The sequence below is a fragment of the Geotrypetes seraphini genome, chromosome 16, assembly GCF_902459505.1.
Source record: "Geotrypetes seraphini chromosome 16, aGeoSer1.1, whole genome shotgun sequence".
Lineage (NCBI taxonomy): Eukaryota > Metazoa > Chordata > Amphibia > Gymnophiona > Dermophiidae > Geotrypetes > Geotrypetes seraphini.
This window is the reverse complement of record NC_047099.1, coordinates 49,468,792-49,486,933: the sequence shown is the minus strand read 5'-3', so window position 1 is coordinate 49,486,933 and position 18,142 is coordinate 49,468,792. Positions and strand designations below refer to the sequence as shown.

The 18,142-nt window shown below is 46.4% G+C and overlaps 2 protein-coding genes across 11 annotated transcripts in view; both read right to left on the bottom strand.

Moving 5' to 3' along the window:
* The window catches only part of ILF3 (interleukin enhancer binding factor 3), an 88,040-nt gene extending 76,693 nt beyond the window's left edge, over positions 1-11,347 (bottom strand). For 5 of the 9 annotated variants that reach the window (XM_033923754.1, XM_033923759.1, XM_033923758.1 and 2 more), the window contains exons 1-2: positions 11,196-11,347; positions 8,725-8,814 (exon numbers count right to left, since the gene is read on the bottom strand). In XM_033923754.1, coding sequence (XP_033779645.1) covers positions 8,725-8,727 — 3 coding nt within the window. In that variant the 5' untranslated portion in view covers positions 8,728-8,814; positions 11,196-11,347. The other 4 variants (XM_033923756.1, XM_033923761.1, XM_033923757.1 and 1 more) reach the window with 3 other exon arrangements.
* A 4,706-nt stretch (positions 11,348-16,053) lies between these two features.
* The window catches only part of SLC44A2 (solute carrier family 44 member 2), a 47,490-nt gene continuing 45,401 nt past the window's right edge, over positions 16,054-18,142 (bottom strand). For both annotated transcript variants that reach the window (XM_033924204.1, XM_033924206.1), the window contains exon 22: positions 16,054-18,138. In XM_033924204.1, coding sequence (XP_033780095.1) covers positions 18,029-18,138 — 110 coding nt within the window. In that variant the 3' untranslated portion in view covers positions 16,054-18,028. The remainder of the gene's footprint in view (positions 18,139-18,142) is intronic.

The following is an 18,142-nucleotide window of genomic DNA, read 5'->3' as shown; positions in this document are numbered from 1 at the left end:
TATCTGGAGCAATGAGTAGCACTCTCCCTGGGTGGTTTGCTATCCATCCTGGGTGGAGTATCTGTCCTATCATGGGCCATGGAGGAAACACATACAAGAGCTTGCTCTTTGGCCACGATTGGACTAGAGATTCCAGGCCTTCGCTTCTGGGCTCAGATCTTTGACTGAAGAACCGGTCCGTCTTCTTGTTCCTCGCCTTAGCCTTCAGCTCGAAAGTTGGCCAACCCCATCAAAAGAACAATGGACTGAAAACACTACTGAGATAATGCCTATTCTCCCAGGTCTAAGATCTGCCTGGACATTGTGCACTCCTGCTACATGTGCCGTGGAAATCACCCATAGATGAATCTCTGCCCACCAGAACAATAAGTGGGCTTCCAGGCTCAGTTGCGATTGACATACGCCATTGCTATAGCACTGTCTGAGAAGATTCGGACAGCCTATCCTTCCAGAATCTTCTCAAGCTTCTATAATGCTAACTTGAATGGCCCGAAACTCCAGTCTGAGAGGCCAACCACTTCCTTTGGACTGGGCAACCACTGCAGAGTCCTCCCCAGCCGAATCATCCACACAGCTATTCTGAGGGGCATGCCCTGTAACAACAACTGTGGACAAAGCCACCAAGTCATACTGCTGCAAGATTCCAGAGATCGTGGGTGTGTCTCTTTAAGGAAGTACGATTGTGGGGACCACCACGACAGCAGTGCGCTCTGGAGAGGCTGCATGTGAGCCTTCACCCAAGGAACCACATCTAGAGTGGCTGCCATGGAGCCTAGTACTTGGAGGTAGTGCCAAGCTGACGGAGTGCAAAACTTCTGTTTGCATGTCTCTGGAATATACACCCGGCCTTCCGTCATGTTGAATAGAACTCCCAGGTATTATAGCAATTGAGACGGAAAATTTACAATCCAACCCAGGCTCTATAAGACCTGGACCACTTGAGTCATTGCCTGTTCTCCATCCAAAAACAATGGAGCTCCACATATGGATATATTTGTAATCCTGCCCTGTGGAGATGAACTGCTACCACCACCATCACCTTGGTGAACATACTGGGTGCTTTTGCCAGATCAAAATAGAATGCAGAGAACTGATATCTCTCCAGCACTGGAGTCAGGAGGCTTGGTACATCTGTAGCCATTATATCATCACTGGTAGCCCTGAGTAAACACCTGTGACATGTCACTTGCACACGGTTGGAAGCGATAGGCACAAGATCAGAACCTTTCTAACCTTTAAAACAAAATGATGCAATCCCTGAGATATCTTGCTCCATATATTCCCTCACAATCCTTACGTTCCAGCAATCATAACTTACTAGAGATCCCTTCAACCCATCACATAGTTTGAGATGACAAGAAAATCAATTTTCTCTGTTACTGCTCCAACGCTATGGAACAATATGTGATTTCATCTCCATGCAGCTTCCTCTCTCTAAATTTAAATCAAATTTGAAAACATTTATTTAAGGATGCCTTTGATTGTTAATATCACCATAAACATTTCCTACCAGACAGGACTGTAGATCCCCCCCCCTTTGTATGTCCCTTTTATTATCTTTCTTTCCTATCGAATATTGTATTTCTTCCCCTGCCTCTCCTCGACCATGTTTGTATGTCCTTGTCATTGTGATATCCTGAGTAATTATATATTTTAATCTTTTTAATTATGTACACTGCTTAGACAATATATAAATGGTATGTCAAATTTGAATAAACTTGGAACTCCAGGAGGGCCAGGTCTTAGGGCAACAGTCCAGTTTAGAATCCATGAAATCGTCCAGACCTTTGCCAAACAATCACAACTCCTGAAAAGGCAGCCAAGCCAAAGGAGCCTTGGAAGTGGAAACAGTAGCCCACTGAGGGCAGAGATTGAATACTCTGACACCGAAGTCAAACTTGCATAAGAGCATACAATGCATCCGGCATATAAACTGTGCCCGCCCAAAAAAGTTGAGGAGAGGGAACCACTGCCTCACTTTCCAGAGTGCGCTTTTGAGTGTGACAGGCGTGTGCAACACAAGACATTGCCAAAGCAACTTTAATATCTAAAGCAGCTTCCTGAGGACCACCTCCACACGGTAGTCCTGCATATCTTCCAATACTAAACTACCCACATTGGGGAGAAAGGTGCATGAAATCCAGAGCGCAAAAATTTCAAAAATCGCAAAAATATGTCTAGCTAAAAGGAGCCTTTCTGAAGCTGCAGAGTCCGCAGCCTGACAAGATGGAATTACCAGCACGAAAGCTGCTCCACCGAGCTGAGCATTGGGCACCTGCTTCAGCAGAGAGGCTAAGCTGGGCGCTGCCCCCTTCCCCCCCTCCCAGCTATAAAAGCATTAAAATTGCACAATCCTGGCAAGAATCCACAAGAGGAAAGTCCAAGATGGCTGCTGTCATAAAATTTGCGTCAAAATTGCGATATTTTTCACACTTCCCAATCTTTAAAAATGGCGATTTTAGGATTTTTCAGGAGGGGGGAAGATCTTCAAAATCGCTTCAAGCATTAATTAACCCGAAAAGTGGATGAAATTACATTGAGTTAAAATAAAATGGGGAGAGCAGAACGCACACAACTGCAACCATGCGTGCAGAAGGAAAGAACTGTAGAGGGAAGCTAAACAGTCCAGTGAAGTACTATAGAGACATAGTGAAAAATCCGGAGTGGATTCCTTCTGCAACCATGTGGCTAAAAGGAAAATAACAGTCTACAATATCTCACCTATTGCACTGGAACAAGTCTTTTATATCAAGTTATGGCCTCCAAAATTGAAAACAGAATGACACGAAGACAAATCTGTCCCCGTAGGATCTATCTCCATACCCACCCCTTCCCTGTCTCTGCAAGCTCTGTCATCTGCACAAGCCTCAAACACATGACTTTAAAGTGTTTGAGGCTTGTGCAAATGTGGATTGAGCTTGTAGGGATAGGGCAGTGGCAGAACTTGAGGGGACGGGATAGGGATGGAGCTAGATCCCGCGGGGATGGGGACAAATTTGTCCCCATGTCTTTCTCTAGTAGGCTAAAAGCTCATTTTTAAAGCTGCTCTTAATTCCTAACTTCTACTCACTCGAAGTACCCATGTCTGTTCTATCATTCACACTGTAAACAATTCCCTAATCCCTTATTTGTCCTGTTTGGTTAGATTGTAAGATCTGTCGAGCAGTTAACTGTTAAGTACTTAATATATCTACCATCACTATAGAAACAAGTAGCGATAGTACAGTCTCAATTATCCAACAAATGGGATCAACCCATTGTTGGACAAGTGAACAGCTGGTTACTCCTACAAAAATGAACAGAAAACATACTTTATGCATAAACAGGCATAAGGTGGCTGTTATTTACAATATTTATTTTATTAACACTAATCAGCAATAAGAATGAAATAAAAAATTATTTAGGGTTTTTTTTGTACAGCAGGCAATTTGAGCACAAATCTGAGCTGGAAAACAGAAAAAGAAACCATGCACTTAATGAAGCCATGATGTCACCGGGGTTTAGGCTCAGGAGTAATGTAAGGAGAAATTAGGTTCTTACCTGCTAATTTTCTTTCTTTTAGAATCTCCAGACCGGTACAGTTCATTGATGGGTAATAGCTCACCATGACCAGCAGGTGGAGACTGAGAAAACCTTTTGGCTGTAATACAAGTAGCTGTGCTTTCCCCTAATATATCAAGTCTGTCGAATTGCCAAGCAGAACTAAGTGTTAATTAGAACACTAACAACTAGTGCTACCCGATTTCCGATTCGATTCACTTTGGGTGAATCAATTCATTTAGTTTTGGTTTTTTTAAATCGGCCTTGCCGATTCAGTGACCAAACCCTCCTCCCTGTGCCTTCAGGTCTCCTAAAGCAGGAGCGGCAACACTACTTCTTGCTGACCATCTACTGCTGCTCCTGATTAGGGGTGAGTCAGTCAGGAAGTGCTGTAGTTCTTAGGTGCTCTTTGCAGCGTCTTCCAGCCTCCCCCCTGACTTTCCCCTCCTATCTTCAGATAATTACAGAGTGGATCGCCGGTGCTGTAACGATCCTTGCATGCTGCCGTCATCAGCAGCAGCACGTTCCCTCTGCCACGATCCTGCCTCTGACGTCAGAGGCGGGATGGGACTGCAGCAGAGGGAATATGCTACGGAGGCTGAAGGCAGCCAGTAAGGACACTACAGCAAGGGTAATCCTCTCTGCAGGCTGTGGTAATTAGCTGAAACTAAGACCGGGAGGCCAGGGGGAAGCTGGAGCCTTCAGGGGGAGGGGCATGCCTACAGGGAGGGGGCCCTGGTGTAGAAGTACACGGAGGGAGGGAAGGGGGCATTCAAAGACATGCATATACCAGACTGGGGGGAGGGAAGAAATAATGTGTCTAAAAACAGAGGAGCGGGAGATGGTGGACAATGGGACTTAGGGACAGAAGGAACAAAAAGGGAGAGAAGTTGGACACAAGGGATGATGTGGAGTGGGGTGGGGGACAGAGATACTGGATAGGAGGGTAGTGGGCAAAAGAAAGGGAGAGCTGGTGGACCCTGGGGTCGTGGGGAAGGAGGGAGATGCTGGTTGAAAGGGTAGTTGAGAAAAGGAGAGACAGTAGATCTGGGGATGGTGGGTCCATCACTGCAGCTGGTGGGAAGCCGAGATGTCCAAAAGGTGAGTCTCTGGCTAAACCAGGAGCAGAGCAGTCTCCTGTGTCACCAGACGGCTCCTGGTTCCCCCTGACGATTCATGTAAAACATCGCTGTGGCATTGTCTGACAGAACCCGAACAGACTTGCCTGTCAACAGTGGCTGGAACACTATCTACGCAAGCTGGATGGTTCTGTTCTCCAGAACACCGATCAACCAAGGCCTCCTCCAGTGACCAGCTGCCCTGAGCCGAGCGACTGAGACACTGAGCTCCCCAGATGAGGAGACTGGCATCCGTGAACACTGTCCACTGGGGCTGATCCAGACTCATTCCCTGCACCAGATTGGAAGAATGGAGCCACCACCAACGGAGACTGTGACGAACCAAACCCCGAAGAGGAACGGGAGAGTCCATATCGTGCAACTGGGGCACTGAGACTGAGCCAACCGGCTCTTGGACAGGTTAACTATCCATCCTAGCAGCTGCAGGAACTCCACAACCCGAGCCATAACTCAGGAACTCTCCTGAAAGAACTTTGCTCGGATTAACCAGTCATCCAGATAGGGGTAAACTAGAATGCCCTCTGCGCAATGCCGCTGCCACAACTGCCATAATCTTGGTGAACATACGCAGAGCCGTAGCCAGACCAAAAAGGGCACAAAACTGAGTGTCAATCTAAGTTCGCAAAGCCAAGAAACCGCTAATAGGAAAAGCGAGAAAGTGATCTGGCAAGGCACGGGAGAACTCCAGAGCATAACCGTTCTGAATCACCTCCATGACATACTGATCTGTCGTAATCTCTGCCCATCCTTGGTAAAAAATCCCGTAACTGGGCGCTCACCTGCACCAGGGGAGACGCCAGCACAGTCATTGGGCGAGATGGGTAAATTGGCGGAGGGATCACTCCCCCCCCCCATAAGAACTGCATGTGCTAAAAGAAATGGCCCTCCGGGAAACCCCGGCAGTAGGAAAAGCTGCTGCCCCTCGACCAGGGCAGATCCTGCGGAAATCACACAAACACCCCGAGTGACGCCACTCCGTGCAGACCCGGTCTTCAGGAAGAAGGGCAACTTAGAGTCCATTAAGGTCTGAACCAACTTGTCCAAATCCTCACCAAACAAAAAAAGACTCCCATAGGCTTAGCCTTAGATGCAGCATCCGCCGACCAAGCTTGGAGCCACAGGATATGACACGCAGCCACCCCAACAGCCATGGACTTGGCCAACGCCTGCAACAGATCATACATGGCATCAGAGAGATAAGTACCCATCTCAATTTTGGCTACTTCCTGTTCCACCAAGGACCAGTCAGACTCACAGTCAAGGACACGCTTGGCCTACCGAAAACAAGCCTGAACTACCAGACTGCCACACATCGCCACCTGGACCTCTTGGGCAGGGACAACAAAATTCTGCTTAAGAAGAGACTCCAACCTACGCTCTTACGAGTCCCTCAAAGCTGAGCCACCCTTAACTGCCATGTCCACCACCGGCAACTTCAAGGTATTCCTATGCCCATCTGGGAAGGGATACAGGCGAGCCATATAGCGTGCAAAACTAAAGGGTGACTCCGGCATCTTCCACTGCACAAGCACAATATCCCGAATATCCTGATGCATAGGAAAAGAGCGGGAGGTTGAGTGGATCCCCCGAAGCAAGGGAGTCCATCACATGTGGGGGATCCTTCGTGTCTTCCTCAAAGCGCAACAGAGGAAACCTGAAGAATAAGGTCCTGGAGTGCTTCCCGCTAAAAGATGTGCACCATCGACGCATTCTCGTCAGTTGGCGGAACCGAGAAACATTCGTTAACGGCACCCGTCCCACCGAGATGATCCTGGAGATGCACCAAAGGATGCAGGTCCTCATCAAGTGAAAACTGCTCCCCCATACAAAAAAACATCATCCCAAAAGACCCTAGGCCACTTGGATGAAAGAGAAAGAGACGAGGATGAAACTGGCGCTGAGGGGGCCTGAACTGGAGTGGACACAAAGGGAAACACCCCCCCCCCCCCCGTGTCTGAAGATAAGCCTTGTACAAGGCTAAAACAATCAGGTGAAAAATTCCCTGGTGGCACAATGGGACTCACTGCCAAAGCAGAGGACCCAGCAGAAACCTGGGGGAAGGTCACCTGAGGCTACAGACAAAATAGAGGTGCTTCCCGCCAAAAACAAAGCGCCCTGAGAAAAATGCCCCCGAGGCCTGTAGCGACTGAGAAGCCTGAACCATCCCAGCCACTAAAGCAGGCAAGCCAGCAGTAGTAAGGGAAGCCTTATTTCCCCGACCGTCTGCAGCTGGGGGAATCCTGTGTGGGCAAGGGAATACTAGACTTCCCCGCTGTCAGCTGCCAGTGTGCGAGACACTCGAAGGGGATTGCTGGATGCCAGCACCCGAAGCCGAGGATTCCCTTTCGCAGCGGTCATTTTCCCTTTAATAGTGTCAATCGCGCAATATGCGACCTAACTAAAAGAAAATTGCCAGTTAATAATAATTAAAAAAAATCAATTAGTCAATTGAAGGCTCCCTTCAGACTGGTACTGCTTCAGGAATATTTTTTTGTCAGTACAGACTCCACTGACAATCTAAGCCATATGCCTTGTCGGTATCGTGGCAAGGCTTACAGCTGAGGCACCTCTAGAAAGATTTTGGAGGAGGTGGAGGAAATGGAGGGACTCAACTTGTGACCCGTTGAGTGTAACACCCCCGAAAGGGTCCCTCCAAGCTAAGTCCAGCATCAGACAGGAGGACAAGAAGGCCACTAAACTTCAAACAGGTCTAAACTAACCAAGGGAAGCCTGTCAACAGCTTACCACAGCTGCTTGAGACTGAGAACAGACTGGATATATTAGGGGAAAGCACAGCTACTTGTATTACAGCCAGAAGGTTTCATCTGTCTCCACCTGCTGATCATGGTGAGCTATTACCCATCAATGAACTGTACCGGTCTGGAGATGTGGTAAAGAAAATACTTCTTTACAGAATGTGTGAAAGATGTGTGGAATAGTCTCCCAATGGAGGTGGTGGAGATAGCAGATGTTGTGGATGGGCCATTATCTGCTATCATGTTTCTATGTCAGATTAACAAAGGTTGGATAATCAAGAATGAACTTCAAATGATACCCCTATACAAACTGTCAGTGACACTCAACATTTTTCTTCTTGTTATAGCTCATCTCTTTGGCTATAGCCACCATCCTGGCACTGTTTTATTCCTTGACATTCTATGACACAATCACCCTAAGGTTGTTATTCTGCAATTAGGACTCTGAGAAAAGGTGCCCAGCAGAAGACAGGTTTTGTTAGCTTTTTTCCCTGTTGCTCCCCATTAGAAGAAAATGAGACAATTTCCCCCCCCCCCCCAATTTAAGTCATGCAGCCAGCCCTATTAGCACAGGATTGCACAGTACTCAGAATTGCATAGGACCTAAGTTAATATCTTGTATCTTCTCAGTCTCCTCATCTGCATATACCCACTTTTAGGAGAATGTAGCAGATAAAGAATGGAGATTTTTCACTGCAAAGGCACTGTGGATTTTGAGGGGGGGGGAGCCGCAGCCCTTCAAGAACCTATGTCAGCCCATCTCACCAAGTATAGATCTTTGGGCTTCAGGATATTAACTCTGGTGTGAACCTTGGAAGTACCACTGGCTGGGCTCAACCTTACTTGAAATGGCTCTTGGACTGCACTTAGGGGGAAGGGCTGGTCTGTATTATCATGCTGAACTAGTCAAACCTACACCATCTACTGGAGGTAAAGAAATACTGGAAAGTTCCAGGCTGCACCAGACCTTATTTATATCAGCAATGTCCCTAAACACTTGTATGTCTACCTCTATCTGCTGGTAGGGGGTCACATCACGCTAATCTGGATAGTCTAAAAGGAAGCCAGTTTATTCTTTTCAAATGATACCGCTCCATTCAAGCTGCCCCTCCCCTCTTTTCATTCAAGTCAGAAAGCATTACACACACAAAGGCAGAGAAAAGTTGGAAAAAAATCTATAAACCATGAACTGCATACTTTCCCTGCTTTTTTATTTTTAACTACAGCTCTCCTCCTGACATAACCCAGGTATTCCCCAAGACAATCTTCCATAAAGAAAAATAATTTACCATTTTTGCTTCAGGATCTTTGCTCCCAACTGATTCTTAAAATCTTCAGATCCTCAAAACAGATACCCCAATATTGTACGTACTTTGTATCTAAAATGCAAGAAGTGATAGGTTCTTTCAGCAAAATACTCTAGAGCAATCTAAATCAAATGATCTGCTATAATGCAACCAGCAACTTCTAATCAAATACCCTAAGCTTCAAAGACATCTGGCTGGCACAAATGCCAAAATAAAGAATGGCCTCATATAGTCTAAAACAGATATTAAGAACGAGAGGGGTGGACAGGGGACTGATAGCCAGAGAAACTGCCTGTATCAAATTGTCTGAGATTTTTTGTCAAATTATACCAAAAGAATTTGCACAGATAAAACATTCATAGGCAGGAAGATACTAAGACTATCTTGTTTTATCTTTACACATTGCCTTATATATGCAAGAAAATCCATCTGATCCTAGCCATGCTAGCAAAGCACTACAAATTCAAATTGTGTGTTGAAATCAAACATTTTTGTTTTACATATTTTAAATCTATTACATTTTTATTGTAAACCACTTAGATTTACCTTTGGTTTTAAATTTGCCGTATATTAAATAAACTGAACTTGGCAGCACAGTGGGGTGTTCCACAAGAAAGCCTTCCCCAGCATAATGAAAAGTGAGCCTTTTGCAGGCCCTGTTAAATACAGGCCCATACTTAAGTGCTGCTTTGGAGGAGATAGACAAGGGCAGGACTATCACATGCTGGTCTTACTGGGCCCATGTGGTACTTGGGATCAACAGGAGTAGGGAATGTGGATAGCAGACTATACTGGATGAGTTTTCTGGATATCCACAAAGAACAGAAATAAGAGATTTGCATATCAAGGAAGTAATGCATACAAAGCGCTGTGGACATCCTAAAAACCTGCCTGGGTACACCAATACTTCCTGTCTGCAGAAGTGACATTGGGGAAAGGTACATAGAGCTGTGGCCAATCTGAGGGGGGGGGGGAAATGTTCTGAATTGGAAATGGAGGAAAGGTATGTGGAGCTTGGATGGTAGTGTGGAAATATGCCTTCAAACCAGTCAAGGGAAGTTAGAAACTCCCTGCAGAAGCAATTAATGGCAGCTTCAATAGTGAAAAGATGGCCCAGGATGAATACAATCTCATTTTTCTCTATGTGCTGTACTGTGATCAAAATTGTTCTATTTTAATTTGCTGTCATTTGCACAACCTATCTTGAATTTATAAAAGGCATTAGCACAACTAGTAAAATGCTAAGATAAGATATTGGAATTGAAATCCATAATTTTAAGGTCAACCCTAGGAAAAACCACTGATTATCCCCAAGTGTAACAGCTGGAATCTTGCTACTTCTTAGGATGGTGACAAGTAGTCGTGACCTGGCTTTTTGGCCATCATCAGCAGCAGGCTACTGGGCTAGATGCACCATTCAAGATTCATCTTCAGTAACGTTCATCTCTGCAAATCTCCAAAAGAGACACTGATCTGATATATAACCTAGCTGTCTTTTAAAGTGGTAGGTTCCGTTACAACCCACCCCCATCCCAACAGAACTTTAAAAAAAAAAAAATTAGTGATAACCCCCCCCCCCCCCGTTTTACTTATTACTATCAGCTCCCTTCAGAAATTTATTTAACATGCTTAAACCACACCACATAAACATGACGTCATCGCTAGGGGCGGGGTTAAAAACGAGGTCCTGGCGGAGTGATTTCACCTCAAATGAGCGCAGGTGTAAAATAAATAGTGCGCGGTCCATTAAACCATTTCACCCTCCTCTCCTCCGGGGGGGTGGGGGGCATCGCGAGAGCAACTGTCCCAATTTGCTAATTTGGAAGGGGGAATGAAAGCCCCTCCGTGCGAAAGCATCGTGATTAAGGGGGGGGGGAGGGATTCAGCCTTAATGGCGGAATGATAGGTACGACCGCGTCTCCTCGCCGGCCGCCATTTTCTCTACTTCATCACAATAGAAAACAGAAAAAAAAGTGCGGTTTGAAAAAAAATAATAATAATTTTTTTTTTAAAAAGCTACCAATCGCCTCGCAATCCCCCGAGCGACGTGGTTAACGAGGCGAGGGGAAGGTTTCGAGCAAATAACAATGAAGCGGCTCGAGTGCGAAGGCCACTGCGTCACGGCCGCCATTTCCTCCTACGCCCCCCCCCCCCCCCAACAAAAAAAACCCAAACCTCAAGGGGAAAGAGAAGGAAAAGCCGGATGGTGGCGGAGGAAGAAATCAGGCCCGCCGGCACCACCGACCCAACCGCTACTCACCAAGACTTGAGGCCGTAACGGCTACTCGAGGAGACAGAACAACAACAACAAAAAAAAAGGTCTCGCGCGCGGAAGTGAGAGAAAGAAGAAGGGACAAGTCACGCGGCGACCACGCGCGCGCTCGCTTTCTTTCTCAACAGCTCTCAGCGCGTGCGGTTCCAAGCGGGGAAAGGGGGAAAAGGAGATCACGTACACACACCCGAGCTCACGCCTGGACGGGAAAGAGCGCGAGAAGGAAGAGCCTCCAAGTACCGCAGCGATTCCCTTCCGCAATCCGCCGCCGCCGTCGCCAGACGCAGTAAGAGCGGGCGCCGGCGCGGGCTCCGCTTTATATAGAGAAGGGGGGCGGGGCCGTGGCGCCGCGTTCCAAACCTCCTTCCGACCCTACCGTCGGAAGCGAGGCCGAGGCTCGGCCTCTGTGACGTCACCGCGGCGCTCCTTTGTCGCACCCCGGCACGGGCGGGAAAATCGACGAACGTTAAGCTGCAGCAGCCATTTTGTTCTCTTCCTGTTCCCGGTCGTCCGAACACGTTAGGAGTGGATTTGGGAGGGAGAGGGGGGGGAAGCTCGCTGTTTTATTAGGTGAAAGAAAGGCGCAGTCATAATTGCAGCTGAACCCGCCCTTTTCGATAGCGCTGCACGTTACCCACGCAAGAGATGGTCCCTGCTCCAAAGAGCCTAGTTTAAATAATCTAGTCAGGAGAGCGAGAGACTTGGGAGAAAAATGACGAACTCGATAGAAGCTGCTCTTTTAGAGGACTACAGGGGCCGTGACTATTTGTTCCTGAAAAGCTGGTGACACTTTTGAAAAGCTTCCAGCTCAGGGGTGTATAATATGCGCGTGCAGAGATGCAACATGGGGACGTCATACATGCGTGCGTGCATGTGACATCATTGCATCACATTACGCAGATGCCTTCTCGATGCAGCTCTGAGCACAAGAAGAGAGGGGGTAGCATGACGAGGCTGGGGAGAAGGCATGAGTCCGGATTTTACAATCTTGAGATCTGGTAACCCTAGGAATGACAAACAAATAGGGTGCTTTAGCAGGTGCTAGGGTTAGGCCTTAAACGCAGCTTTGGATAAAAAAGTGGGCTTTCAGCCTACATTTCAAGCCTCTTTGGAACCAAACTTCAGTCAGCCTCTTCCTGCTTCACCACTCCTGCGAAAGCTCTTTCACCAGAGTTACCAGACGTCCGGATTGACCCAGTCATGTCCAAGCATCCGGCTGGGTTTTGAAAAGCTGAGCTTGGGGCCGCGTCAGGAAGGCATCTGCACATGCAACACGGTGATATCGCATCACACCTGTGCATGCTTGGAGGCCCTCATGGCGGTGAGCTCAAGAAGAGGTTCGGGGGCAGAGCTAGTGAAACTGGATGGGCCTGGGGACACTGCCATGTATTAAAGAATGACACGGTGGCTGTTACCCACAGGTAGCCACGGGTAAACCGTGGAAACGGTGTTGGGGAAAAAGTGCTCACTGCAGGTAAGGGGACAAGGCCATCCACCGCCCCATGGAGCGGTGAATGGCCTTATCTCCACAGTTCAGGAAGGGAACACATGCGGTCACCGATCGCACACAGCCCCCCTCCCTACCTACCGGCCACATCTATCTCCTTCCCTTTACCTTCCTGGCACATTTTACTTTACAGTGTGCAAGCCGCTGCAGCCTGCTTGAAGTCACTTGGGGAAGGTTCTCTGATGCAACTTTGTTGCAGCAGCGAAGCTTCTGCCTGCAGACACACATGACTTCAGCCAGGCTCTGGCAGCTTGAACACTAAAGTAAAACGCACCAGGAAGGTAAAAGGGAGGGAGATGCTTGGACCACGCAAAGGGTGCTGAAGGGAGGTGGAAATGAACAGATGCTGAAGAGGGATGGAGAAGAACAGACACTGAAAGGAAATTGGGAAGAGAGAGTGGGAGAAGACGCTGAAGGGAAATGGGGAAGAGAGATTGGGGAGAAGACGCTGAAGGGAAGAAGACAGAGATGCCAGACTATGGGGGGAGCGGAGGGAAGAAGATAGGTGCCAGACCAATTTGGAGAGGCACAGTAACAGAGCAAATGGAAGATACAGAGAGAAGACAGACAGTGGATGGAAGGAATTGAATGAGAAGATGAGTAAAGCAGAAACCAGACAACAAAGGTAGAAAAAAGCATTTTCTATTTATTTATTTGCTTGCTTGCTTTAGGATAAAGTAGTATATTGTTTTGAGAAAAATGTATCAACAAAGCCCTGCGAGCTGAACATCTCTTTCTCTAGTTCAGCAGCCAGGACTTTGATTTTTAAGGAAGGAATAAGCTAAATATTGCAGTACTGAGGCTTGTATGGATGCTGTGAGGACAGTAGTCGTGGGGACAGAGACCGGGGGTGGGGACATATTTTTTCCCCAGGTCATTCTCTACCATGTGTCTGGATTTTATGGGCCTAAAATCTGGCAACCCTTTCACTTAGGGCAGGGGTGTCCAATGTCGGTCCTCGAGGGCCGCAATCCAGTCGGGTTTTCAGGATTTCCCCAATGAATATGCATGAGATCTATTTGCATGCACTGCTTTCAATGCATATTCATTGGGGAAATCCTGAAAACCCGACTGGATTGCGGCCCTCGAGGACCGACATTGGACACCCCTGACTTAGGGCCCCTTTTATCAAGCTGTGCTAGAGCAGTGGTTCCCAACCCTGTCCTGGAGGACCACCAGCCAGTCAGGTTTTTGGGATAGCCCTAATGAATATTTGCATATAATGGAAGTGATAGACATGCCAATCTGCTCCATGCATATTCATTAGGGCTGTCCTGAAAACCTGACTGGCTGGTTGGTTGGGAACCGCTGTGCTAGAGTACACTTACCAGATGTCCAAATTTACCCAGATATATCCTCTTCTTTTTTTTTTTTTTTTTTTGTTTTAGAGCAGTGGTTCCCAACCCTGTCCTGGAGGAACACCAGGCCAATTGGGTTTTCAGGCTAGCCCTAATGAATATGCATGAAGCAAATTTGCATGCCTATCACTTCCATCATATGCAAATCTCTCTCATGCATATTCATTAGGGCTAGCCTGAAAACCCGATTGGCCTGGTGTTCCTCCAGGACAGGGTTGGGAATCACTGTTTTAGAGGACTGGCCAGGACTCTGCCCGGGTTTTGAAAACCATTGAGATCAGGTTTGTAGCTGGAGGGCATCTGTGCAAGTATGCATGACGCACAAATAGAAGATTACATAAGAAACGCCTTCGCCAGATCAGACCTAAGTCCATCTAGTCTGGCGATCTGCACACGCGGAGGCCCATTTAGGTACTCCTTTGTGGAGACCCGGATTTCCCGTATCCCTCAATATGATTAGCAAGAAGGTATGCATCCAACTTGCATTTGAAACCCAGAACAGAAGTTTCCATCACAACCTCCTCCGGGAGAGCATTCCATGCTCCCACCACTCGCTGTGCGAAACAGAACTTCCCGACATTAGTCCTGAACCTGCTACCACTCAGTTTCAGGCTATGACCTCTTGTCCGTGTCACATCCGAAAATGTTAGTAATGATGTTTCCTGGTCTATTTTGTCAAATCCTTTTAATATTTTAAAAGTCTCAATCATATCCCCTCACAGTCTTCTCTTTTCAAGGGTGAACAGTCCCAGTTTTCAGAGGCGTTCTTTGTAGCTCAAATTCTCCAAACCTTTGACTAGTTTCGTGGCTCGCCTCTGCACCCTCTCCAGCAGAGTTATATCCTTCTTAAGGTATGGAGACCAATGTTGGACACAGTATTCTAAGTGTGGTCTGACCATTGCACTGTAAAGTGGCATTATGACGTCTTCCGATCTACTCGTGATCCCCCTCTTAATCATGCACAACATCCTATTCGCTCTCCTTGCCGCCGCCGCACATTGAGCCGATGGCTTTAGGGTTCTGTCTATCAGTACCCCCAAATCCTTTTCTTGTTCGCATTTGGCTAATATCACCCCCAACATCCTATATTCATGTTCTTTGTTTTTCTTTCCCAAATGCATCACCTTGCATTTGTCTAAGTTAAAATTAATCTGCCACTTTATTGCCCAAGTTTCCAGCCGGTTCAGATCCTTCTGAAGATCCTCGCAGTCTCTTTGAGAGCCGACCGCCCGACATTAGATTTGATTATGTCCTGCTGCAACTGCTATTTTCTTCTTTTCTGCTGGCGTCGGCAGCGCTGAGCTTCCCTCCCCCAGCGGTACCGATACAGGGCCTTGGGGGGAGGGAGCAAGCGGCAAAGTTGGCATCCTCGATACCTTCGCTCCAGTTATGGCACGAAGGGAGAAAGAAAGCCATTGTCCATGGCATCAGCCTTGAAGGAAAAATATGGTTCTACGAACTTAAAGCCCAAAGTATTTAGGCAGTTTTTAAAGCCGTATTTCTTTTGTTTGTGTTGTAGCTTGTACACCGCTTTGTCCTGCTGTCAGTTAAATAGTACAGAACACTCAACTCTCCATGCCCTCTCAACAAAATTTTAAAATATTTTTTTAGTGTGCAATTAGAGCCTTACTGGAGTACATCCTGCATATTAGCCAACTTAATAAAAGGTTCCACTTAAAAAATAAAAGCTGTTTGGCTTTAACCACACACCACTCTTAGCAACATTTACACTCCTCTTGCATGATATGCCTATAATACTTTTCTCTATTACTATACCCTCTGTGAAACATGTATACTTTAAGGAAACTGCAGCTATATTAAAATGTTAGAACTGTGTAAAGTCTACTTATTTCATTTACTGCCCATAGATTTGGATAATTTTTGCAGAGGTTAAGCGCATGTCACTGGTTGTGCCCTTTTGAAGATTCAGGGCAAAATTCACCCTAATTTGGGCCGGGAAGTACATTTTTTGTTGGAAATGTGAGTTTTTGACCAAATGAAAATCAGGTCTTCCCTATGCCATGTCTCAGATACAGCCTTACACTGAGCTCTCTAAGGACAGGAAAATACTTATTGCACCTGATAAGGTGTAAGCTAAAATCTAAATCCCTTATTATTCCAAGAGAAAAAGCAAAAAGTGTGAATAATTCAAAGAATAAAGAGAACAAACGGTGTATGAGTACAAATATTTTTATAAAAAGGTAAACATTTTCCAATACACAGGTTGTACTTAGGCACAGAGGATACAGCTGAGTCATCAGCACAGACGGGTGGGTTTTTATTTTTCTGGTACCTCCTACCATGAGGAACACTAGCGACCACAGATTCTAAGGATACAGTAACAGATCCACAGTGTTTCTTGACCACATACACCTGGGGAAATCTTGTACGAGTAGGTGTAGCACCACAGAGATAACTCACTGTTATAAGCAGAAGATATAATGCAAAAGAGAAAGCTACATCTGTCACACTGGACAGAGATATCAGAAAAGCCCATTCCACTTTTGAAGTTTGGTTTACAAAACAAAATCCCTTAAAGCCATCTCTCTGTAGCTCTCTGGCACAATCTGTGAAAGCAGTCAAATTGATTTTAGCGACAACAGTGGCCACCATACACAGTCAATTTGTTTCCTGCAGTTACCCCCACCTACAAATGTGATTTTTGACATCTGAGGTCTTGGGAAGTATGTCATGTGCACATGCCACCCACCACTTGTGTTGCCTCAGCCACTGTGGCTATCCCACCAGTAGCCAAGGTGACTCGGTAAAGCTATATTCGAAGGATGAGCAATTTTTATTAGCTTGTCAGCCTACTGCATAGTGCATCCTGGGTAGAATTCTCTTTAAAAGATGTCACAGGTTAAATTTTACAATAAACTAGAAACTGCATAGTATGGAACCTTCAACTTCAAACCCACCAGGAGGGAAAACAGGCCAAATCCCTACAACATTTTTGGAACAAATATTTGCTAGATCAAATGGTAAAGCTGTTGGCTCAGAGCGCCATCGTAACTCCAGTCCCCTGCAGTAGATAAGCAATACTCCATTCAGCACAATGTCTTACTGGGTAATAGTGGGGGGTTTGTTACATAAATCTAAGGCCACATACAGCAGGCCCAACACCTCCAAAATAATTCAAGAGTGACTCATCTCCCGGATGACCAACGTGAAGAGAGTCTAAGAAGTAGGACCCTGGTGCATTATTTGGCAGTTTGTTAGCTACCTCAGGATTTAAACAACTCAGTTCTCTCCCAGCATATCTTCAAGAATGGGCAACTGAATTGTGCCCTGACAGATTGAAAAAGGCACTGGTTTTATCACAGTTATAAAAAGACAAAAAATTTTAAAAATGTGAAAATTAGAACTGAAGAAAATGGTATAATTTTTCTGCACAATTTCACTGATGTGAGGGACATGTTTTTGTTCTTATCTTAAAACATTCGGAGCGTGCCAGTCCTAATTTCCTCATACAACCTGCAGGAATCCCTCCACAGCTAGACCAGAGAGGATCCAGATATTCCTGAAGCCCCTGGATCCCTCTTGGCTTGGGCAACAGGCAGATCAGCCCAACCACGATTCAACACTATTTCAGAAAAGCCCACCACAAATGCCCACTATACATTTTTACATGTTCAGGAACATAGACACACACAAGTCCCACCAGCTTTCCTTCAAATGGAGAGATTTCCATGTCCTTCTACCCCTGTGAGATCATTGGTCTTGTAGCCAAAATCACAATTATGAACAAGAAGCCAGAGCTAGGATTTAGCCCCAGTGCTTGCATCAAGGTAGGGGATGTAAATCTTGATTTCCCCAGGGAGAGTGCAGAACTACAGGCCCTTAGATTTAGGCTAAGCCCTGCATGTGCACACATTGTAGCAGTACAATGTGAACTTTACAGCTTCTCCCCCCTAAAATGGGGAGGGGGTGGAGTATGTTCTGGCAGCTTCCCTTCATTGTGTGTTTTCCTTGGGCTACTGTACACAGAGGCCTGGAGAAAGACACACAAAATGAAGCCTGCATGAAATCTGGAACGTGGCTAGGTTTTGGGATTTTTTTTTCTTGTTTTGGGTTTCATTGTGTAATGCTTACCCCACACACATGCGGGGGGGGGGGGGAATGAGAAGAGGGAGACGAGGCAACCAGGGGTTATTTGGTCTCTGCCGGCTCTGTATTTTTCTTGCTTAGGAGTTTTTTCAGACGCGTAGACATAAAATACGGTCTCTCAGTAGACCCATCGTTGCGTTCCAGATCTTCCACTGT